Source organism: Cotesia typhae, unplaced genomic scaffold, assembly GCF_013202065.1.
Source record: "Cotesia typhae breed Kobodo isofemale line unplaced genomic scaffold, CoteBio_Ctyphae contig_83, whole genome shotgun sequence".
NCBI classification, from domain to species: Eukaryota; Metazoa; Arthropoda; class Insecta; order Hymenoptera; family Braconidae; genus Cotesia; species Cotesia typhae.
The window spans coordinates 2,596,166-2,618,264 of NW_027423769.1; the positions used below are offsets into that span (position 1 = coordinate 2,596,166).

The following is a 22,099-nucleotide window of genomic DNA, read 5'->3' on the forward strand; positions in this document are numbered from 1 at the left end:
GGAAAAATAATTCAAATTTATGCGGAAAATGAAGTTTTTTATTAAATTTCTTTTTACACCAAAAAATGACAATACAAAATTCTTATACGACCAATAAAATTCCAAAATATCAATGATTGCGATGATTTGAACTCTGAAAACTCAAAAATTCCTTATTAAAATTATATAGTTTGATAAACGGGCCAGCCAATGACATTTCCATGAGGTCCATAATCACACAAGAAGTACGTGCTGTACCAGTTGTCTTTGAAGTATCTGACGACTCCGCAACCTACATGAGTAGTAGCACCCCAAATTAGCTGAGTGTAATGCCCAATTTGCGGCTGATCTTGCCATACGAACGCTCCAACCCTAGAACCGTCAAAATTCACATGTTCACTGAACCACCCGTCAGTCATGTCAGTCAAGTTTTGGTTGTACCCTGAACTATCTGCTCTCCACATCATATTTTGGCCAACGGAGAAGCGATCTGTAGAATCAAATTGCAATGATCATCAATTCATTAAATGAACCAAAAAATTAATTAAATACGATTAATGTCCAAGATTTCTTACCAACATAACGACATTTATCATGCCCGATTTCGCACTGAAGAGCCCATTTTAGAGCAAGTTCAGCCAACTCTTCATCCCACTGCAAAGGTGGAATTATTCCAGCAGGTTGTCCTTCCACTTCGCCGTTTGCTACCCATGCTCTTCTATCGTTGTGAGCTTTCAAGATTTCGTCTTTTTCTTGTTGGCTCAAAGTCATTGATTCAACTTCTCCACAGTTTGGCGAAGGCTCTGTCGACTGTGAAGTAAATCAAATGCTCAGAAATTTTATTTATCATCAACAACAGAAAAATCAACTTACTGGATACTTGCACCATGAATTTTCCTCACCGTTGCAGCCACTTGGATAGCATTATTGAGCGCTCGTTGAAAGTGCGACGATGAAGATAAAAAAAACGTAAATTGTCATGATGTTTAATAGTATTTACAAACTTGCACTGTTTAGATAATTATTTATACCATGTGTAACGAGGAAAAGTTAGTTCTTTCTATTTACCTGTGATAGCGGATGATAATAGTACAATTTATTGCTCCAAATTACGTATGACTAATAAGGAAAAAGCAATTTAATGGTTGAGTTATTAAAATAAGGAAAAAATGATGGATTTATCGAGAATTATTTTTCATTTTTGAATTTTTATGATATACAAAGCAATTTGTACCGATAAAATATTTTTTTCAATGATTAATATTTACTAAAAAATTTAGTAATGATTTTTTCTTACGCTTCACAATTTTTCGATAAAAAAAATTTTTTTCGTGTATCAAAAAAATTTATATTTTTGAGATACATCGGTAGACATGTAAGAACACATTTTATTTTAATTAATTATTAATAATTTTATATTGTCATTAAAAAAAGTTCTTTCATTTGATCACAGATCACCCTGATTAAAAAAATGAATTAAAAAGTATTGGAAATAACGAAATTTGAATTCTTTCCAATACTTCTGAATACTTTAAATACTTTTGAATTCTTTATCTTATGGAAAATTAACATTGTCAATCGGTTTGAATTCTTTTTTTTAATCAGGGCATAGAAAATAAGTATAAAATCATAAAAATCATAAAACCATGAAAAACTTCAGTAAACATGTTGACCGATCCGATTTCCAGTAGGTCCATAGTTGCAAACTAAGTAAGTGGTGTACCAGAACCAATCTTTGTACCTGATGAATCCACAACCAATCGTCCTAGTACTTCCCCAAACAAGCTGAGTATAATGACCAATTTGTGGCCAAGATTGCCATTGAAAATTGCGAATGTAATTCCTATTAAAATTCTGCACTTCGTCGTACCAATATTGCACCAATTGGGACAAGCTAACAAATTCATTCCAACTATGCATCATTTTTGCGACGTTTTGTCCGACTTGAAAGCGATCTGCAATTTTAAAAATGATTTGTTAAAAGTTTAAAGTCATAATTTAGCTTAATAGATACTCACCAACATTACGACATAAGTCATGACCAAATTGGCACTGATTAGCCCACCTTTGAGCAATTTCTGCCAGTTCATTGTCCCACACCAGGGGCGGGATTTCTCCACCGGGTTGAGGGCCAGCACTTCCACGCCTTTCGGCACCGCTTGCCACAAATGCCCGCTTGTCATTATGAACTTGAAGAACTTCACTTATTTCGTCCCTGGTCAAAGAACTCGATTGTACTTTACCGCAGGTCGCTGCAGGCCATTCTGACTAACGTTTAGATTATTGTACATCTCAATTGTAAAAAAATCCTAAGTGTTAATTTACATTCAAAGTTTTAATGAGAAAATTTCAATATTTCAACAATTCTTCAAAATAAATTGTTCACATTTTTGTCTCTGTTGAAAGTTCTAATGATGTTTGATTACCAAATCTAATCAAAAATACTGATAAGCTGTTATTGCCTTGTTTATCAATTTTTATTGGACACGTCGAATTTATTTTGAATAATATAAATAACATTTAGGATATTCTATTCTTTCTTTTTTCTTCTCTTATACTAAAATTAAGCTGATTTAAGACAGCAACAATACAATTTCGGGGATACTAGAAATAAATGTTTGAGTTTTGGAGACTTATATATGTAATTATCAGAATTTCTTTTAATTATTGTTGTTAAAAACTAATCAAACATTAGGGAACAGATGATAATTTCTTTTCAAAGTTTGAGTCATCGTTACAACATAAGATCATAAGATATGATTAATAAATTAATTAAATATTCGATAATGATTATGAAAAAAATTTAATTACTAATGATAGCCAATGAACTAGGTAATCTATACCGGTATAGTATGTGTGTATGTGATCTAACTATAACTTGAGTGAATTTTCCTTGATTCAAGAAATTTCCTGCAAAACTAGATGATCAAACTCTAGAAAATAATGTTCTTAATTCAAGAGTTGTAATCTTGAAACAAGTTAATTTTTTATGTTTTCAATATTAGTCATAGTAAATATTAATTAGTATATAAAAAAAAATTTTTTTATTCAAGAGAAATATTCTTGATTTAAGAATAAAATTATTTTTGTAAATAACTAACGTTACTGAGTGTCTTAATCGTTGGTTAAATTGATAAATTTTCGTCAAAAACTCTATTCCCCAAATCAATTAACAAAGCGGTACCGAAATCATAATTTTCCCTATCAAAAACAGAATACAGAAACAACAAACTTACTCGATATCTGCACATAGTATGCTGAGCACCATTGCATGTCCACGGGTTGCACTGCAAAGATAAAGCGGACCCGACAACCGCAAGAACAAACATCAAACGTATCATAGCAAGGTTATTGTGAAAATGAATCGAACTTGTAAGATTGAATTATTTATACTGACTGGAAGCAGGAACATTTTCCTGCCCTTCCTTAGTTATCTTTGATAGCACACCACACAACTGTAGTCGTGATTGACATTAACTAGCTGATAGCTGATAGCTGATAGTGATCATTAGCCAGTATCATTAGCAAGTAGTGATTTCTTTTTGATGATAGCCGTAACATATTAAAACTCAATTTCTTCATTAAATAAAATAAAATAAAATTCCGGAGACATAAATGAAGACAAATGGAGAAATAACTCGGATTTAATTTCTTATTATTTCATTTATTTATTATCATTATCATAGATAAAATATTTTTATTCTTAACAAAGGATTAATAGTATCGATCAATGATCAATGGATATGGTTTGATGAATATTGCCAATGAATAAGCCGAATTCTGATTATTAAACAGTCTGGTAGAGTTTGCTGCCGATCCAGTTTCCAGCGGGTCCGTAGTTGCAGACCAAGTAAGTGGTAAACCAGTTGTCTTGGCTGAGGTATCTGACAAGACCACAACCGACGGTAGTGGTTTCACCCCAAACAAGTTGAGTATAGTGTCCAATTTGTGGGGTAGATTGCCATTTGAACGCGCTTACTTGGCGACTGTCAAAGTCCTTCACTTCGTCGTACCACATTTGCACCAACTCTGACAATTTAGCGACATGTTTTGCGCTATGCATTTTTGTCGCGACATTTTGTCCAACTTGGAAGCGAGCTGCAGCATTTAATGTCAACTATTTAGGCATTTATTAAAATTATAAAACTTTAATTGATCGTTCGGATACTTACAGACATCACGGCACTTGTCATGTCCAAATTGACACTGGTTAGCCCAAACCTGAGCAATCTTAGCCAATTCATCGTCCCATTTTAGGGGTGGAATTATTCCAGCCGGTTGTGGTCCAGGGTGACCTAAAGATTCTTTTCCGCTGGCTACTTTGGCGCGTAGTCTGTTGTGGGCACCCAGGATTTCTTGTTTTTCCTCATCTTCTAGTCCAATTGTCTGAACTTTATTGCAATTTGGTGCTGGCCCTCCAGACTTCAATGATCATTTTCATCAGTATATGTTTTAAATAAAAATTATAGCTAAACGGTGGGAGATAACGAAAAATGCTCAATAGGATTTTGTAGAGAATTAAATTTCTCACCAAAAAGGTATCTTATGATTTTTCAGTATCTTCAATATTTTGGCTAGAAATTCAAATTTGAATTTTTGGGAATAAAATTTTTTACTCGCTCCAAAAATTATGACTTTAAAATGTAAATTTTGGCTAATTAGTGAGAGATAGAACAAAATTTATAGAGATCTTTTTTGTAGAAAATTAATTTTCCTACTAAAAAAGTCTTGGCTATTTTTTTCGTATCTCCAATACATAGTCCAGAATTTTGAGTTGAAATTTTTTTCGGGTTCAATTTAAAACTTTTGCCAATCAAAAATCTCAAAGATCAAAAACATAATTTTTAATACTTACACTATATTTACAAGCAGTATGCTGCTCCCCATTGCATGTTTCTGGATGACATTGATCAGCAGCAACAACAGCAATAACAACTGCCAATATGGTGTAAAAAACTTTATCCATTTTAAATGCAATCAAATTAAAATTAATGTACTTCTAGTATTTGAAGCCAAAACTCGGAATGATTTCCCAAAGCAGCGATCTGGCTATTTATACGTAAAAATGGTCTTTCTGAAAGCAATAAATTTATTTATTGTAATATTTGTTTAATGAATGACAGCGCAAAACGTTTTACAATGATAACACATGTTATTTTTTTTTTTTCAATAACTGATAACACTTGACATCCAAAGACTCTCTTTGATATTACGTAACCAACTATCATTCATCATTCGACTTATCAAAATGGTTTGAATTTACCGCTAATTGTCAATATATATAACAAATTGATTTTCGACGGTTCATTACTTACTTTAAAGTAGACAAAATCAATTGACATTAGATTTAAATCATTCAGACACTCGATAGTTGCTCGTAAGATTTATAGGTGACATTTATTTTTATTAATGTAATTCATGAAATTTATAGATTTATTTTTTGCGAAATCCACTAACTATTGTTTATCATGATGTTTAAACATGCCAAATGATTTATTTTTGTCTTTTAATTAAAATTTTCTGTTTCAATCTCAGATTCACATAAATTAAACTGAAGGATTAGAAAAGATTTCCGCTATTTATAACAAAATTTAAAAAAAAAAAGTGAAACATAATTTTTTATAATTACACTTTATTTTCCAAGGCTCAGCAATTACTGCTGACAATCGTTTACATAAGATACATTTATTATCAGCACAAATAGTTTCCAATAATTAGTTCACGGTGATCAATTATTGTAATAATTAACTTTAACTTAGCTCTGTAAACAATAATTGTTATAATTTATTTTTTCTTCGTTTTATTACACCTGTATTCAATACTTTAGTCAAATAAAAGAAAAAACTTGAAGCTGCAAGGAATAAAAGATTTAAAATTAAGGAGACGCTGGTGGTACTGTTATCATAGCATCATAAGAATCATATATCTCTTGTTCCTCCTCGGTCCTATTAGCTAGAGCTATCTTAAAAATATATTCACCAAACATATTGCCCGCTTGCTTCCAGTTACAAATAAAAGTAGTTTTGTATAGCTTATCACCAATTTGTTCCACAGCGTCAGCGCAACCAACTTTCGTGATTCTCGCCCATATCATTTGAGTCAGATTACTGACTTTGTTGTACGTTTCCGGATCTGGGTTGAACTTTGATATCAATTTTCTGTCAAAGTATTTTAATCCAGAGTAATACCAGTTTTCAACCATAGTTACTGGATTCTCGAAGTGACCATACGTTATTGATGAATTTCTAGTTTGATCAATAAATCCTATAAAAAAATATTTAAAAAATTTGTGAATTAAAATACACATTATGTGTTACTTTGCGTTTTTATTGAGATAAAGTAATTTACCAGGTGCTCTTTTTAAGCACTCATCTAATCCTGGTTTACACTGTTTTACCCAATGATGAGCCTGCTTTGCCAAATCATTACTCCACGTCAGATGCGGAAGCCAATAACTCGCCTCAAGTTGTCCTGACTTTATTTCTTTATCCCGTCCTTGGTGGACAGTCTCTCTGAGAATATTGATGTTAGTGAGTATATCTTCTGCTTTCTTTCCACTATACTGAATGCTAAGCACCAGGTTTTTACAATTACTTTTTACCAAACCCCTTTTACATATCTTGTATCTATCTTCTGGACTTAGAGACGCAACGACCAAAGTGCTGACCAAAGCTAGCAGCCCAATCTTAATCATCGTAAATTTTAAGAACTTTTTTTTTTTTCAGTAAAATATCAAATTTTTTCGATCTTGTATTCATTTGATCGAAAATTTTTACTGAACTGTACTATAAAAAAATTTTTGGGCATATTTATACGTAGATTAAAGGTTTTAAATAATTTAAATCAAAAATATTTATTTATTTTAAATTATTTATTATGTTGATGCACAATATTTGGTTATTAATTTATAGGTTTTATTCAAATATATCTATAATTGATGCTCCTAACGAATATTTTTCTATTATCATTGTGATTTAAAACTTCGGTATAATAAACACAAACAGCAACATAAATTTTATTACTTCCTACCAAAATATGTTTCCAAGGTGATTATCAAAATTTCAAGCAAAAATCGATTTTTTGGTTTCCCCAAAAAATTCTATTCGTAGCGAAACTAAACTATCCGCTTTAGATGTCTGTTAAAATTCGCTGAAGAAATGTTATAGGACCAGTAAAAGAAATTTGTTGAATTCAATAAAAAAAAATTCTCTATGAAAATATCTAAATTATTTTTTTCAGAAAAACAAAAATAACGAAAAATTTGTTCTAATTCTTTCATATTTTTATTTTTTGTAATTTTTTCATAACCGAGGAGCGTCACGTGTAAACGGGGACAATGGCAGCTCTTCTCAAGCAGACAATAAAGAATCTCCGTTGCGTCTTTAAAAAATTGATTTTTTTCTTATATAAATACTTTAACCAAATTTTTTCTCACATCTGTGTAAATACACATACAAGTACAATAATATAATCTGTATGATTTTGCTCTCACGTCACGTAGTACAATTCTTACCTCAAAATGGGCTCATAGTGGGCGGGTGACTACTAAGAATAATGAATGACCTATTGAAGTCAATAGCCAGTCCATTCATTCATTTTTCTCCGAGCACCTGACTCCTGAATTTTAGGTGTTTTTTTTTCTTATCCTACTTTTTCTTCATTCCACCTCATTCAGCATAGGCATACAGTATAATGGGTAAATCCGTGAGAAAAATTTCGATACACTTGACATTTTTTATAAATTTATTTCTGCTTCTACGAAATACATTAAATAAATTTTATTTGATATTTATGTTCATCTAAATCTAAACTTTTGGATAAAATATCATTTAAAAAACTTAAAAAAATATTTTAATAGCAAACTAAAATAAGAAAATAATTAATAATAAATTGCTTATACTAATTTGCAATAAAAAAAAACTTTTAGAAAAAATTCTTCATTTTACATTTTAAAATTTGGGATGTTACATTGAAAAAATTTATATAAAAATAGTTAATATTCATTAAAATTTTTTTTATATAAACTAATATAATTATTATCCTGAATTTTCAGTAATATCAAAACAAAAATAATTTATTACAACATCGGTAGCAAAAAAAAACTATAAAAAGGCGCCGCTTAAAAAAAAAAATACCACAATAATACCTGCTGTTTTAAAATGTGGTGAAGAATCATTAGTAAGCGTTCCAACTGCGAATATTTAACTCAAAGAGTCTAAAATACCCCCTGGTGTCTTTGGAAAATAGCAATAGATCAAAACCAACTTTATTATATAAAGAAAAACACCGACATAAAAAGAAGCGCCGGAAAATTACAGCATTGATTTCCAAAGTCATGGAATTAAAGCTTCTGTTTTTTCTTTATTTCCGGCTTTACAAACAGTTCTGACCGACACTGGGTATCCTCAGCTGCAGATCAATATTTTCATCCCATGATTCTGTTTTTTTGATCCTCAAAAGATACGCGTTGGTGTTTTTAATAGACTCGTTAATTTTCGGGCTCTTAATTTTACTGCTTGCTACTTTATTCCCATCATTCTTCACCTCTGTTAATAACAAACGCACAGGTTTATCCGTAAATTTGCCCAAGATTTTGTTTTTTGTGTTTGTATCTTTTTTCTTTTCTTTCTCTTTGTCTCTATCTTTGGCCGGCGCCAATTTTTGAGTCCGTAACACCAAGCGGCTTTTGTTAATAAGCGCCTCTATTTCTTTGTAAGGTTTCTTCGATTCTGCTATTTCTGAAGCCAACTTGAGAAAAAATTTACAAGCTCAAATTCAATTCAAAACAATAAATTTAAAAAAAATTATAAATTTTATTTTAACACTTATTACAAATATTGATTATTTAAGGGATATTTATTATGGAGATATATTGTCGAAAGGTCAAAAAGAATCCTGGTACCCAAATTAATTCATCCCAAAAAACTTACTTGAATTTCATTTTTCCCTCCGCCAAAATTTTCACAAAAACACACCGTCTCCATTCGTGAATTTTCGCTTGTCAATTTTTTCTTCATACCCAAAAATTTATTTCCAAATTTTTCCGGATCAAATTCCGCCTGAAAGATCATCTTGTAATTTTTTCAAAAATTTTCGTGTCTAAAAAAAATAAACTTGAAGTTGGCTTCAAAAAACTGCGACAAAATTCATTTCAATAAAAACTTTCGGCTCTAAATTTTTTCCAATGGACAACAAATCTGGTAAGAGCTTAACCTCAACTTCAAATTTTTCTCTCATTAATCATAAATCATAACCAAATCCAATTTCCACCACTTAGTTTGTGGATGTGATCAACCAAAATTTGTACCTTCTCAATATTACCAAGAAGTCGGCGCAGAATTGTTGGGGAATAAAATCCGGGTCAGAATCGAGCAAGACAAGAACAAATTGTCGAAATTAAAAAAATTGAAGGAAAAGTCCAAAGAATGGGACCCACCGTGTGTTTGCTCAGAAGTGAACAACCTCAAGTCTTCCAAAGAACCTCGTGTTCAAGGTCCTAAAATTATAAATGTTGGAGACAGCGAAATTATATTCCGCTTGAATTCGCGTTGCCATTTGTCCTGTGAAGATCAAAATTATTCTTCCCAGTTGGTTTCTTCTGGTGATAATTTTAAATTGGTCAATTCACAGCCTGAAAAGCAGGATGATAAAATTCAAGTGCTCTCGCGATTGGACCACCTTGATAAGTATAACGTTTATCAAGACCACGCGACAGTTGGAAACAAAAATTTATTTCTGATGAAAATTAACAAGAAGAATGTTAATAATAAAAATTTGAAGGATTTTAAGAGTAAAAATATTGAATTGGAAGTTAGTTACCCAAAAATTAAAGTTTTTACTGCTCCGTCTCCTGCTCAGTCACCCCCTGCGGCCATTTCGCCGGCTGTCGTGCCTCCAGCGCCACCTGAAGTTAAATTACATGAAATAGAAGTGATAAAATCTGAAAAAAAAGTTAAAAAATTGAAAACTAAAAAGAAGAAATGAATAAAAATTTATGAATGAAAATTTTAGTAGTAATTTATGAGAATTTTTGACTAAAAAAAATATTTTAATAATTTCATTGAGAGAATCATTTTCTTCTTCAACAATAGAGTCTTAGAAAAATTGCGGTTTTGTGGAAAGTAAAATAAACGATAAAGAAAAAAGAAGACGTTGTATTGTGGGTTCATAAAATATTATTTATTAGTTTTTATGGAGTGAATACCGTGAGAGTTCATGAAATCTCAGTGTGAGGTCGCGCACAAATTTGAAATATATCCATTTATATTATGCAGTTAATATTATTCTGTATTGTAGAGTGTAGAGCCAAGGAGTCAATATAATATAATAACAGTAATAACTTTAGAAAATTGGGAAGAATATAATCGTCTGACCTATAAAATAAACGCAGACACGCTTCCGATGCGCAATAAATACCGTGACATGCATGATGTAACAGTAGGAGGCAGGTATTTTACTTTATAAGTTTTTTTTTTTTCGTTCTTGAGTGATGAAGATTAGGACAGAAGAAAGCAGTTGGTGAATGAATGGAGAAAAGGGAGGATTACAAGTAGTTTTTTGGAGGTTTAATTGCCTCAAAATTTTATAAGTTTACGCTATAAAATTTTTTGGTTTAAATTTGAATTGATTCAATAGGTATTGACACTTGCAATTTTACTTTAATTTAAAAAAAAAAAACAATTCCAATAAATTAATGAATTTAATTTTTAAATTATAAATTTTAAAATAATTGATTTTTTCAGAATACAAAAATTAATTTTTTTTATTAATTTAAAATTTAATAAATTAGCTATTTATTGCTTATAAATTTTTTTTTTTTCGAGTAATTATTGAAAAGATACTTTAAAGAAAAACTCAAATTAACTACCACTAATTTGAGTATGTATTAATAAATACCTAAGTAATTTAAAGATCTGAAATATCAAAAAATATTTACACCGACCATCAGGTACCTAAATAACCATAACACCCTACTAGAAAAAGTCAATTAACACACAAAGACTATGACTAATTGACTAATTACTTCCCAACTAATTCCAAATTTATTTCTAAGGCTCTTTAGAGTTTTCACACCAAGCCCGAAAATTTCCAAGAAAAATTTACAAACCATCAGTCTTTTCGTAGAATAAAAAATCCATAAAGACTATCGAATATCCATTAAATTTGGTGATTTTTATTTGTCCAATTCTTCACCCCTGACATGACTAATTTGCCGAATTTGCCAGCGGAAATGTAGGTTAAATCCGACGACAGGTACCCCTTGGTGCTTCGAACCATCAAACAGTTTGGTTCTGCATATAACTTTCTTCTCTTCATCCGGCCGATCTATATACACATAATAAATAAATATATATTATATTATATTATATTATATTATATTAGGAGATATAACATAATAGCACCGTAACTGAAACGGAGAAAGCCGGAGCCCTTCACACCAGGGTGTCCAAATCGAGCTGAGGACGGGATCGAAACTCCAGTCGATAAATCCAACACAATGCAAGCAACTCGAGGGTCCAAATTCATATTTATTTATATAAATTTTTTTCACCATTTTACATCTGTGATACAACGAAATCACACATTTATTTTTCTCTTACTTGCGGTTGCATATACATTGTCACTTTGTCCCATTCAGCATATTATATAGAATATGTATATGCTTTTTCGACCTCCTATTGCGCACGACCTTTCGCCACTAATTTATAATCCGTAGGATAGTTTTTGACATTTTAATTAATTATAGACTTCCTGAATTTGACAGTTTATTTCGGTGGAAGAAATTTTTTTGGTAATAAAAAAATTTATTTTTGGAAAATTAGAGGAAGAAACTTTTTATTAGTTACGTTTAAATATTTTTTTCAGGTCTCAAAAAATTAAGAAATTTCCAAAATTTAAAAATTAAAAGACAATGTTATTAATTCAACTCATTTATAACTTCGTAATTTTAGTATAAAATATTTCTCTCCAAAATTAGACATAAAATATTTTATTTAAAAAATCATCAATTTAATAAAAAATTCAATTTTTGGAAATTTTTCAATAAAAAAATCTAAAATTAAATTATCTTTTTCCGGGTTAACAAAAATTTTGGATTTTCACAACCCAAAAAAAACCCCAAAGTACCACAAAAAATTCTCAAAAAAAAACTCAACACATAAATGACTTTGTAAAATTAAAAAAAAATATTTTTCACTGAAACTAGACATGAAAAATGTCATTCAAAAAAAAAACTAATAAACTAAATATAAAATGACAAGTATAATCATAACGATGACGATGATGACCTCAACATTGAGAATACGACCAACAATTCTCAAGAGACTTTAGCTTAAAGAGCTACTGTACCGAACACCGACTACCGAAAGGAATGAATTTTTTTTCTGTATAGCACACAGTGTATACATACATAGTATTTAAACTTTTGTATTATGTATTTTGGGTCTCGGTTATTGAAACGACTAAAGATTCGGTAGGCCATTAACGTGCGAGTTCATTCACAAGTTCAATGCCAAAGCGTTTAAAAGAAAGTGACACGATATAATATTATATTATATTATATATATTAGATGTATGAGTAGAGAGGAGGAGTAGAGGCTGGGTAATATAGAGAGGAAGAGGACTGAACCCAACTTTTTATTTTATTTCATTGACATCGAGTACGAGGCGTAACGAAACAATTTTTCTACCTCAATGATCTCTTTTTCTCGTTATATTATGTATATATATTATCTTCACTTACTTTTTAGTGGATGATGCTGCACAACATCTTGACACTGCCAAGCCTTTTTTGACTGCTCACTTTTTAAGTACTCTCGAAGTTGCTTTAAAGCATAAAGAAATTTTTTTTGCTTAAAAAATTTTTATTTTATCTAAAATAAATTTTTTTTTTACCTAAAATAAATTCTTGAATCAAAAAAATTTACTCTAGAGTCAAAAAATTTTTTTTCTGCATAAAAAATAATTTGAATCAAAAGAAAATGCTTGAAAAAAAATTTGAGCCAAGAAAATAATCTTAAAGAGCTTATTTGTTTTAGATAAAAAAAAAATCTTGAATTAATGAAAATCATTGTTAATTTTTTATGGTCTTAATTAAAATTTTTTACAATTTCGCTATCGTTTTCTCCTCCTCCTCTTATTTTTCTATAAAAAACGACTTATTCGTCCTAACAAAAAAAATAAAAATAAATAGTGTGCCTCGCTCTGAAACCTACTTTCTTTTAATAGTTTAAAAATGTCGCAACCGATAGGATTACAGTAACGGCCACTGGAAATGCGCTGAGCATTCATTCTATAAAAGTGTCTTTACTTGTTTTACACTCTTGTTACGATAATGTTACCTCATAATTCAGTGAGTTGCGAATTTTCATTTATCCAAACATCAAACACTTTTTTAATTCTAAGCACAAAAAATTCATTAAGTCTAAAACAACTTTCAGTGAAAGTTTTTTAAGTATTTTTTTTTTATTTTAACATGACAGATAAATTAAATTTTGAATTTTTATTTAAAAGACTAATGAATTAAAAAATCACTTTCGGTGACTAATAATTTTTTCTTCATACTATGCACGTTTGCTCAGGTCGTACGTGTCTCAATGGCCAGCAGAGAATGTGACAGCTAATCCGTATAAATTTGTATCCTACTTTTTAATTTTAATTCCTATTTTTTATTTTTTATTTTCTTTTTGATTGATAAATTTTAAAAATAACTTGAATTCAAAAATTTTAATTTCCATGCGTATAAAATTGACCGAAATTTGGAAAAGTGAAACCTTGTATCAATTTGAAAGGGCAATAAATATCTTTAGATATTTAAAAATTATCTGATTGGATACCAAATGCATTAAACTCGTTAGTGATTTTTATAAACACATAATACGCGGTGTTATTGCATGTTTGGAGGGGAAAAAAGTCGATATCGATGTCGATGTTTTTGTGAGAGGCGATGCCATTCTCTGGTCGAAAGAGATCGAGAGTATATGTCTTTTACTTAGTTAACTGTTGACTCTATTCAATAATTTAATTGGTGGAAACTCAGTTAGTGATTTTAATTTTTTTTACTAATTAAAATTCAAATTTTTTTTTTTAAGAATAATGAATTTTAATGTTACTTTTGTGGATTTTTTTTTTTTATTTTTAATTAAGAAAAAATTGACTCCATTTTTTTTAAAGCTTGAACCAGTTTTTTTTTTTGCACACTCGTTGTTTTTTCGTGATTAATTATAGAAGAAATATGACAACTAATTACATTTTAATTGGAATTTTTTATTAGTTTGAGTGATGAAATATTTCGAGTATAAAAAAATATTTTAAAACAAATCGAAATTTTGTGCAAATATTCTACAGATGTTTTTTTAGAATTAAATGGTGAAATTTTGGAACATATTTAATAATTACAATAAACCATTATCAAATAACAATTATTATTATTGTCATAATCAAACAACGGGATTTTTAATTTTTGAAACCGGTCAAAAAAATCCTTATAAATACAATCGAGCATTGAAATTTCTTCTCATTATTTATTTTTAATAAAAATCTGATTTTTTTTATTGTGAAACTTTTTTTTCACATAGAAATACAGTTTTTTCATTTTTTACTTGTTTATTCCTCGGCGGAAAATAATTTATAGTGAAAATGACTTTACTACCACCGACACCGGAACAACAAAAAAGAATAAATCAAGAAATACCGCCTGATCCTGAAATCAGGCGCAAAGATGTCCAAACATTGCGTGAATGGTTAATGAAACAGCCTCATTTACCAAAACACATGGGTAATTATTTAATTAATTAATTTATTAATTTTTTCTTAGAAAATTTCTATTTAGATTTAATTATTTCTAACTCCATATTTTTAAGAAAGTGATTTTTTGAAATTTTCAAATAATTATAATTAAAATAATCAATAATTAACTTTTTTTTTCTTTGAAGACAATGACAGGGTGGAAAAATTTTTGTTCGGTTGTAAAAACAGTATCGAGCGTTGCAAGATGATTTTAGAGAGATACTTCACAGCGAGAACCGCGCTTCCGGAATTTTTCTTGCATCGAGACCCGATGTCACGTGATGTGCAAGAATGCTGCAAAGTCATGTGAGTCAAGCCCATTTCCGTTAAATATTGATAAATATTTAAGATAAAGAATTTTTTAATCTTGCAAGTAAATAGAGAAATTAATGCTAAAATTAAAGTAAATAAAAGAGTTGCAATATTGACAGAAATTTTCTCTTCTAAAAATTCAAGTCATTACTTAACTTTTGCGAATTTAATATTAATTAAAAAGATGAGGTGCAGGTCAGGAGTCTTGATATCTTTATTTGAAAAAATTTATCTCTTATTAGATTTAATCTAATTTATGTGACTACAAATGAAAAAATTTTTTATTGAACTGCATATAAAAAAAAAATAATATTATTTTAATAAATATTTACATCTACCAGCGAATACTTTGTGTTACCATCGCTAACAGATGAAGGCCATCGTGTGACAGTATTGCGCTTGAAAGACAAGGATATCAATAAGTTTTCCGTCCAAGCGATTACAAGGCGTATACTTATGGTAATGGATACAAGATTAACAGAGGAAGCTTGTCTTTCAAATCAGATGATTTTTGATCTTGAGGTAATCGATAATCGGTATATTCACTTGTATTATATTATACTTAATTAACTGCTTATTTATTTATTTATTTATATTCCACATTCTTTACTGGCCACATCCTCACAAAATGATTCGAGTTATTATTTATTAAACGTTTATGTTTATAAATTATTAGCCTTGACCAAATTTATTTTCTTGTCAATTTAATAGTTTGCGTTGAAAAGTTGTTCTTAAATTTCTTCATTTTCGCTTACTTTCATTTTTTTTTTAACGAGTGTCACACTGAGTGTTAATTGAAAGTTTACTGTAATGACTTTATTACAGACATTATTATTATTATTATTATTATTATTATCATTATTATTATTTTTTTTTAATTAGTCTCATAATTTTTTTTGATTTTTAATATTTTGGCCAAAATAATAATAATAATAATAATATAAATTCCATTTAATTATAGAGTATTAAGTAAAATTGATTAATTATTTATTTATTAATGCTAATTATCTTTATCGATTGATCGAAAAAAAAAAAATTATACACATGTTTATGAATGAATTGATTATGTAAAAAAAAATCTTTTTATACATCAGTGTCTCACTTTTACTGTCAGGAAATAATTTATACGGGATGAGTAAAACTTTTTTAGATTTCCGATAAGTTTATTCATAAGTTTTTAACTTCTAGACTTAATTTAAAAGTTGTAATTAATTATTAAAATTAAAAATTAATTATTTAATTCCTAAAAATTGAAAACTTCTTAGGGATTTACGGCAGCACATATCGCTAAATGTAGCCCCACACAAGCGCTAGTAAGAAAAGCAATGCTCGCTGCCCAAGACAGTATGCCATTGCGTTTGCACAGAGTTTACTTCTTAAACGCTCCGACGTTCATTCACAATCTTCTCAATATTTTCTATCCTCTACTTAAGCCAAAATTAGTTGAAAAGGTACTCTAATTTTTTTTATTTTTAAATTTCATCTGCAGTAAGCAGTAAATTTTTTTTTAATTAAATAATCAATAAATTATCTGTAATTAGTTCCGTATACACACGGGAGGCGGTAAAGAGCTTTGGCCTTACATGAACAAAGAGATTTTGCCCAAAGAATGGGGAGGTAACGCGGGAACATTTCAACAATTAAACGGTAATTATTTTGCAATAATTTTTTTAATAAAAAAAGTTTTTATGTAAGACTCTTATATTTTCATTCTTTTTTTTCCATCAAATCGTTTTTTTGTTACTGATTTAGACGCGTGGAAAAAAAAGATCGAAAAACACCGAGATTGGTTCAAAGAAGAAGAATCATTGAGCAAAACTGATGAAAAAGTGAGGATGCCAAATTCTTCTTCGTCTTTCACACGCGAACTTGGCGGAATTCAAGGCTCATTTCGGCAGCTTAACATCGATTGAATTTAATCAACTATTTTTTTTTTTATTTTTACATTATATTTTATTGTACTTTTATAATTAATTGAAATAAATTTCTTACTTCTTTTCATGAAGTATTATTGGATAATTAAATTTTTTTCTACATCTACAGTCATATAGCTCATCCACAGTCCATGTATAAAGAATATGATATCTATATATCTTTATTAAATTTTTATAAAAATTAATTATAATAAAAAAAAATGTCAAGTGTGAATTATTAAAAAAATTTATTTTTTATAATTATTTATTAAGTATTTAAATTCTAAGAATTCTCAATATTTTAATTTAAAAAACAATTTTAATTGTAATATCAAAAATTTAATTAAAATAATTTTATATATATATTTTACAAATATTATAATTCATGAATTTTTTAATTTCATATTAATTTCATTAAAAAATTTCACATGTGAAAATTAATAAAAATTACAAGTGAAAATTTTTAGCGGTATTTTTTTATTGTAATTGATTTGTTAAAAAAATTTTTAAAATTGATCATAAAATTTTTTCTTTATTATCCACTTTTATAATTTAGATGAAAAATATAAAAATATATCATGTAAGCAAAATATTCGTAACGTGATTGGTCAAATATATCAAAGCATAAAAATTTATGCAAATCCTAAATTCATGCGCGCGCAAATTTGAATTCTAGTTCGAGTAAATTTTCGAATAGATTTCTGTAAAAATTTATCTCGTTGGATCATAACAGACAGAATACAAAAATGTCCCATAGATGGCGCTACAAGTTTTTTCTATTCATTTAAAAATATATTAAGTTACCCTCTTCCGGTACAAGTTTCACATTGATTTGTTTATGTGAAAAGAATACAATATGTAAGCCTATAAGAAAATTCACCCGCTGCGCAAAACATAGTCTCTGTCATCACAACAGGTTTTTTATTTTGTAATATAGCACCACTTTCATTCGCTATTTTTTTCTGAAACTAATTACAAAATAACCGATTAAAAATTTTAAATTATTTTTAACTTAAAAAATGAGTGAATTCGAGAAATTACTTCCAAATATTTGTGACAGCATCGCAAAAACAGCAGCTCATGTCATCAGCTACGCCGGTATGTAATTTATTAATTTATTTTTTATTATTACTAACTCATGACTAAATTATTATAATTATAAATATTGTATATGAATAATAAATTAATTAATTATTTATTTTTCTCGCAGATGATGACAATAAAGAAGAATTGCTGGACGCTCTTCGTAGCAATGTCCAAAACTATACCGAAAATTCACAAAAGTTTCAAAATATCAATGCATTAATCAGCAATTTATCATCTGGAAGATCTGACACAAATGTCGAAGAAATTCTCCAAGTATATTTTTTGATATTTTATTTTTAGTAATTTAAATATTACTCTTTGAGATTACTTTTTTCCGTGTGACATTAATGGCGAAAAGTCCTCCTTAAAAACTTTAAATAATAATTAAAAAAAAACATTCCATTGCTTTTTTTTTTTTTTTAAATGATTTATTTACTTGAAAAATCGTAAAAAATTCTGGATATTTTTTTTATATTATTTATTTTTTAGAATTTTAATGATGGAGTTTCAAATTTTCAACCGGATTCTTCAACAAATGAATTTTTGAAGCAATACGACACACGTGTTGCTGACTTGAAAAAGAGTAAACTAAATTATCACAAAAAAATAATATAATTCTACTATTGTGTTGAATATTAATTTTATAAATGTTAAATTTATATTTAACTCAGATTTGGCTGGAGAAAAAAGCACTGACAATGATGATGAAGACGCAGACATGCAAATGACAGAGGAGGACGGCGCTAATTTAATTTGTCCAATAAGTAAAGTACGAATGACTGAACCAATGAAAAATAATATTTGTGGTCATGTTTATGATAAAGCTAGTATTATTGCCTTGTTAAGAGGAAACGCTGCTACTAGGTATATTTTTATAATTTTTTATTTATAATACTAAAGTTAGCCTACGTTTTTAATTTTTAATTTTTTTTTTTTTTACATTAAATTATTTATTTATTTATTTATTTATTTGAAAGCATACTGAGATTTTTTTTTGTTAATTAGATGCCCTATTGTCGGCTGCAGCAACAAAAAGCATCTGATTATGGATGATCTCACGTCTGACATTGTGAGACAAATGTGTATGTAATAGATGCGAAGATTAACTAAAATTCATTATTATTATTATTTAACACTTATTAATGTTAAGTTAAAAATTTCAAATCGTATTATTATTCATTAAAAAAATTTATATTAATTTAGTTATATGAAAAAATATGAAAAAATATCAAAGAAAAAATATTTTTATACTGATAAACGATGCATTATTTGTAAGTTTAGATTTAAAGTCAAGAAAAGTTTAAATATTGAATTACTCAATAGTATCCCAATAATTTTGAATAAAAGTCTAAGACTGCAATAGTATTTTTATAAAAGAATTTAATATTTAATAAGTCTTGGATTTATACTTGAAAGTTAAGGAAAATGTTATTAATTTAATTTTTAATGTTCTTCAATAAAAATTTCAAATGTATCACAAATTTAATAATAAGACATTTTTAATAAATTACTCTAAAGTTAGCAGTTACTTGACTATTTTTTAATTTTACTTAACAAACAAATTCATTCCCAAAAATAATTTTTAAAAAATTGCATTTGTAATTTTTTTAAATTCCTGGATGACAATTTTGTAGTCATAATTTATTTGTGACAAAAATTCTAAAAATCATCAAGTATCAAATTTATAGTTTACAAGTCACATATTTGCATCCTTTAAAAGGTTATTCAGCCAGTGAGTTGATTATTTTATTATTTTTTTTTTTTTTAATTTAGAATTTTCAGAATTATATATTTTTAATAATTTTGTAATTCAAAGGAATATGTTTTTTTAAATTCATAAATATGAAAATTAAGTTAGCCGACATTTCAAAATTTTTATAAATATTTTATTAAAAAAATTTCAATTAAATAATTGAAAAAAAAAAAACTTTCACCTGTAAAAAATTTGAAAAACTATATCATTTTTATTTGCAATTTAATTAATAAAAAAAATCAAAAATTTTTAAATGTCTGCTAACTTCAGTGTCATTCAGAAATCAACAACAGCGCCACTAACCTCAAAAAAACTTACTACCATTCAAAACAATTCACCGAAAAAAAAGACTGAAAGTAAAGTTGGTTATAAAATAACTCATTTACAAAATACATTTTTTTTTTTTTTATTTTGAAAAGTGAAATTAATTATCAAATAATTATGAACTCGAGTTCTCTATTGCTATCTCGGCTGACCATTAATGGACTGCCTAGAATTTTATCAAGAAGATGGTACGCAAAGGAGGAGTGGAAAGACGAATCCATCGACATAACCTCCGTCGAGGATACTCCAAAGTACGGTGAATTTTTAACAGAAGAGCAAGAGAAAGAGATTTTAGAGAAGCGCAACAAGTCAAGGCTCAATAATTTTGATCGGAATAAATTATACGGACTGAAGCCTCACAACCGGAATTGGGACTGGTACCACAACTCCGTCAGGTACAAGCAGCGGATGTTGGGTAGGCATGGTATCGACGCTCTTGATGTTCCTGTTGGATGCGTTTGGCCCACCAAGGAAGAGGTCGAGGATAGTCTCGAGTGGGAGAAGACAGCTTATCCCAATTCCTTGTGGGAAAATTGGGATTTGATTGCTCAGAAGAATAAAGAAAATGCTGAGAAAATGTTGAAAAGGTTGGTTTTTATTTTATTAAATTTATCAGCTGACATTTGAATAATTTTTTTATTTTTATAAAAAATTACATTTTTTATTTTTAAAAATTTTTACATGTTAACTTTTTTTTTGTCTACCATAATTTATTTTTTATAATATTTTTTACGACATTTAATTTAATGACACTGAAGTTGACAGATATTAAAAATTTTTTTAGAATTTTATAGCAATTAAATTATTATAAAAAAAATTAAATTAAAAAATTCCACATGTGAAAATTAATAAAAATCACAAGTGAAAATTTTTAGGAGCATTTTTTTATTCTAATTAATTTATTAAAAAAAAATTTTAAATTAACAGCTGACGGCTAACTTCAGTGTCATTTAATTTAGCTGTCACTTGATAATTATTTAATTTTCTTTAAGAAAAAAATTATTTAAAAAAAATTGCATTTTTTATTTATTAAAATTCCTACAAGTCCATTTTTTTTAATAATTTTTTTTGCCATAATTTTTTTGTTAAAAAAAATTTTTTAAATTGTCAAGTGACAGCTAAATTTAATGTAATTATTTTTAAAATTATTAAAAATGTGCTAAATTAATTTTTATGAAAGTTCACTTGTAGAAAATTTAAAAAACAATGATTGCAATTTTTTAAAAATATTTTCTTAGTTTTAATTTTTTAAACCATCATGACATTTAATTTTATTTACAGAGAAATAGATATTGACGCGAAATTGATGAAAGTCTCCAGTTGGCAAAAGAACCTGGAAACGAAAATTGCGAAAAAAGAAGCTGAAATTCGTGCGATAAAGGAGCGCAAGGATCGCCTGGTCGCTGAGGTGCGTCGTACAGTAGGTTTCGACATAGACCCTCGTGACGAACGGTTCAAGCAGCTGCTGGAGGAGAAGGAAAAGGAGGACAAGAAGCGCAAGAAGGTATTGAAGAAAGAGGCCCACATTGCCAAGTTTATGGAAAGATTATTAACAACAAGCAACACTCTCAACGAAAAAGACAAATCTGCTGACGAGAGCGCTAAAAGTGAAGCAAGCTAGATAAATATATTTATTATTGTTATTATTAATTATTGATATAAAATTGCCGAAATAAAAACTACAACTGGTGTATATTATTTCCATAAAATTAAATATTTATAAGGCGTTTATAAAATTTTTCGATAGTTTATATTTTTATCTGGCTAATACAAAAAAAGGATAATATTTATTAAACATTATATTAAGATTAAGACTAGAAATAATTATCAATTATTAATTTTATAAAGTGAATTATTTCAGCGTATCACACTCAAGCATATAATAAGATAAATTCAATGATTAAAGCTTCATTGTCATCAACATTACATCAGTATTACAAACATC

General features: G+C 28.3%; 7 protein-coding genes across 10 annotated transcripts; 3 read left to right on the forward strand and 4 right to left on the reverse strand.

Annotated features, from left to right (window-relative positions):
- Positions 1 to 18: 18 nt before the first annotated feature.
- On the reverse strand, positions 19 to 1,013 carry LOC141533225 (venom allergen 5-like). Of its 2 annotated transcripts, XM_074251979.1 has the most exons (4): positions 853 to 987; positions 555 to 789; positions 421 to 469; positions 19 to 351 (listed from the first exon to the last, which is right to left on the reverse strand). In XM_074251979.1, exons 2-4 carry the CDS (start codon positions 748 to 750, stop codon positions 162 to 164), a joined length of 435 nt encoding a protein of 144 aa, XP_074108080.1. In that variant the 5' UTR covers positions 751 to 789; positions 853 to 987; the 3' UTR covers positions 19 to 161. The 2 variants fall into 2 exon arrangements, with proteins under 2 accessions (XP_074108080.1, XP_074108078.1); XM_074251977.1 differs by having other exon boundaries at positions 19 to 469; positions 853 to 1,013.
- Positions 986 to 3,334, reverse strand: LOC141533224 (venom allergen 5-like). Of its 2 annotated transcripts, XM_074251976.1 has the most exons (4): positions 3,216 to 3,334; positions 1,998 to 2,247; positions 1,625 to 1,934; positions 986 to 1,098 (listed from the first exon to the last, which is right to left on the reverse strand). In XM_074251976.1, the coding sequence occupies exons 1-3, from the start codon at positions 3,318 to 3,320 to the stop codon at positions 1,636 to 1,638; spliced, it is 654 nt and encodes a 217-aa protein (XP_074108077.1). In that variant the 5' UTR covers positions 3,321 to 3,334; the 3' UTR covers positions 986 to 1,098; positions 1,625 to 1,635. The 2 variants fall into 2 exon arrangements, with proteins under 2 accessions (XP_074108077.1, XP_074108076.1); XM_074251975.1 differs by lacking the exon at positions 986 to 1,098 and having other exon boundaries at positions 1,414 to 1,934.
- Positions 3,335 to 3,622: 288 nt separating this feature from the next.
- Positions 3,623 to 8,316, reverse strand: LOC141533400 (uncharacterized). Its single transcript, XM_074252274.1, has 6 exons — positions 8,296 to 8,316; positions 6,328 to 6,688; positions 5,876 to 6,243; positions 4,835 to 4,978; positions 4,152 to 4,401; positions 3,623 to 4,077 (listed from the first exon to the last, which is right to left on the reverse strand). The coding sequence occupies exons 1-6, from the start codon at positions 8,314 to 8,316 to the stop codon at positions 3,767 to 3,769; spliced, it is 1,455 nt and encodes a 484-aa protein (XP_074108375.1). The 3' UTR covers positions 3,623 to 3,766.
- Positions 8,080 to 9,050, reverse strand: LOC141533401 (uncharacterized). The gene is made up of 2 exons (XM_074252275.1): positions 8,999 to 9,050; positions 8,080 to 8,747 (listed from the first exon to the last, which is right to left on the reverse strand). The coding sequence occupies exons 1-2, from the start codon at positions 9,048 to 9,050 to the stop codon at positions 8,353 to 8,355; spliced, it is 447 nt and encodes a 148-aa protein (XP_074108376.1). The 3' UTR covers positions 8,080 to 8,352.
- Positions 9,051 to 10,386: 1,336 nt separating this feature from the next.
- On the forward strand, positions 10,387 to 17,083 carry LOC141533198 (retinol-binding protein pinta). 2 transcript variants are annotated; one of them, XM_074251928.1, is made up of 7 exons: positions 10,387 to 10,423; positions 14,612 to 14,755; positions 14,913 to 15,072; positions 15,420 to 15,600; positions 16,344 to 16,529; positions 16,620 to 16,725; positions 16,831 to 17,083. In XM_074251928.1, exons 1-7 carry the CDS (start codon positions 10,402 to 10,404, stop codon positions 16,989 to 16,991), a joined length of 960 nt encoding a protein of 319 aa, XP_074108029.1. In that variant the 5' UTR covers positions 10,387 to 10,401; the 3' UTR covers positions 16,992 to 17,083. The 2 variants fall into 2 exon arrangements, with proteins under 2 accessions (XP_074108029.1, XP_074108030.1); XM_074251929.1 differs by lacking the exon at positions 10,387 to 10,423 and adding an exon at positions 13,922 to 14,016.
- A 772-nt stretch (positions 17,084 to 17,855) lies between these two features.
- On the forward strand, positions 17,856 to 19,547 carry LOC141533197 (uncharacterized). Its single transcript, XM_074251927.1, has 5 exons — positions 17,856 to 18,089; positions 18,202 to 18,350; positions 18,567 to 18,660; positions 18,749 to 18,941; positions 19,083 to 19,547. Exons 1-5 carry the CDS (start codon positions 18,011 to 18,013, stop codon positions 19,165 to 19,167), a joined length of 600 nt encoding a protein of 199 aa, XP_074108028.1. The 5' UTR covers positions 17,856 to 18,010; the 3' UTR covers positions 19,168 to 19,547.
- A 601-nt stretch (positions 19,548 to 20,148) lies between these two features.
- Crif (growth arrest and DNA damage-inducible proteins-interacting protein CRIF) lies at positions 20,149 to 21,839 on the forward strand. The gene is made up of 2 exons (XM_074251833.1): positions 20,149 to 20,741; positions 21,436 to 21,839. Exons 1-2 carry the CDS (start codon positions 20,272 to 20,274, stop codon positions 21,773 to 21,775), a joined length of 810 nt encoding a protein of 269 aa, XP_074107934.1. The 5' UTR covers positions 20,149 to 20,271; the 3' UTR covers positions 21,776 to 21,839.
- Positions 21,840 to 22,099: the final 260 nt, after the last annotated feature.

Bases quoted from the DNA above. Each gene is read 5' to 3' on its own strand.
- LOC141533225 (XM_074251977.1), bottom strand. From the start codon at position 750: ATGACTTTGAGCCAACAAGAAAAAGACGAAATCTTGAAAGCTCACAAC. The intron at 470-554 runs GTAAGAAATCTT...TTGATTCTACAG, and splicing joins TGATAAATGTCGTTATGTTG to ATCGCTTCTCCGTTGGCCAA.
- LOC141533224 (XM_074251976.1), bottom strand. From the start codon at position 3,320: ATGATACGTTTGATGTTTGTTCTTGCGGTTGTCGGGTCCGCTTTATCT. The intron at 2,248-3,215 runs GTAAGTTTGTTG...TCTAAACGTTAG, and splicing joins ATACTATGTGCAGATATCGA to TCAGAATGGCCTGCAGCGAC. The intron at 1,935-1,997 runs GTGAGTATCTAT...TTAAAATTGCAG, and splicing joins TGACTTATGTCGTAATGTTG to ATCGCTTTCAAGTCGGACAA.
- LOC141533400 (XM_074252274.1), bottom strand. From the start codon at position 8,316: ATGACTTTGGAAATCAATGCT. The intron at 6,689-8,295 runs GTAATTTTCCGG...AAAAAAAAAAAG, and splicing joins TGACTTTGGAAATCAATGCT to TTCTTAAAATTTACGATGAT. The intron at 6,244-6,327 runs GTAAATTACTTT...ATTTTTTTATAG, and splicing joins GTGCTTAAAAAGAGCACCTG to GATTTATTGATCAAACTAGA.
- LOC141533401 (XM_074252275.1), bottom strand. From the start codon at position 9,050: ATGATCTTTCAGGCGGAATTTGATCCGGAAAAATTTGGAAATAAATTT. The intron at 8,748-8,998 runs GTATGAAGAAAA...ATTGAATTTGAG, and splicing joins ATTTGGAAATAAATTTTTGG to CTTGTAAATTTTTTCTCAAG.
- LOC141533198 (XM_074251928.1), top strand. From the start codon at position 10,402: ATGCATGATGTAACAGTAGGAG. The intron at 10,424-14,611 runs GCAGGTATTTTA...AATAATTTATAG, and splicing joins GCATGATGTAACAGTAGGAG to TGAAAATGACTTTACTACCA. The intron at 14,756-14,912 runs GTAATTATTTAA...TTTTCTTTGAAG, and splicing joins TCATTTACCAAAACACATGG to ACAATGACAGGGTGGAAAAA.
- LOC141533197 (XM_074251927.1), top strand. From the start codon at position 18,011: ATGAGTGAATTCGAGAAATTACTTCCAAATATTTGTGACAGCATCGCA. The intron at 18,090-18,201 runs GTATGTAATTTA...TTTTTCTCGCAG, and splicing joins TCATGTCATCAGCTACGCCG to ATGATGACAATAAAGAAGAA. The intron at 18,942-19,082 runs GTATATTTTTAT...TTTGTTAATTAG, and splicing joins AGAGGAAACGCTGCTACTAG to ATGCCCTATTGTCGGCTGCA.
- Crif (XM_074251833.1), top strand. From the start codon at position 20,272: ATGAACTCGAGTTCTCTATTGCTATCTCGGCTGACCATTAATGGACTG. The intron at 20,742-21,435 runs GTTGGTTTTTAT...TTTTATTTACAG, and splicing joins GCTGAGAAAATGTTGAAAAG to AGAAATAGATATTGACGCGA.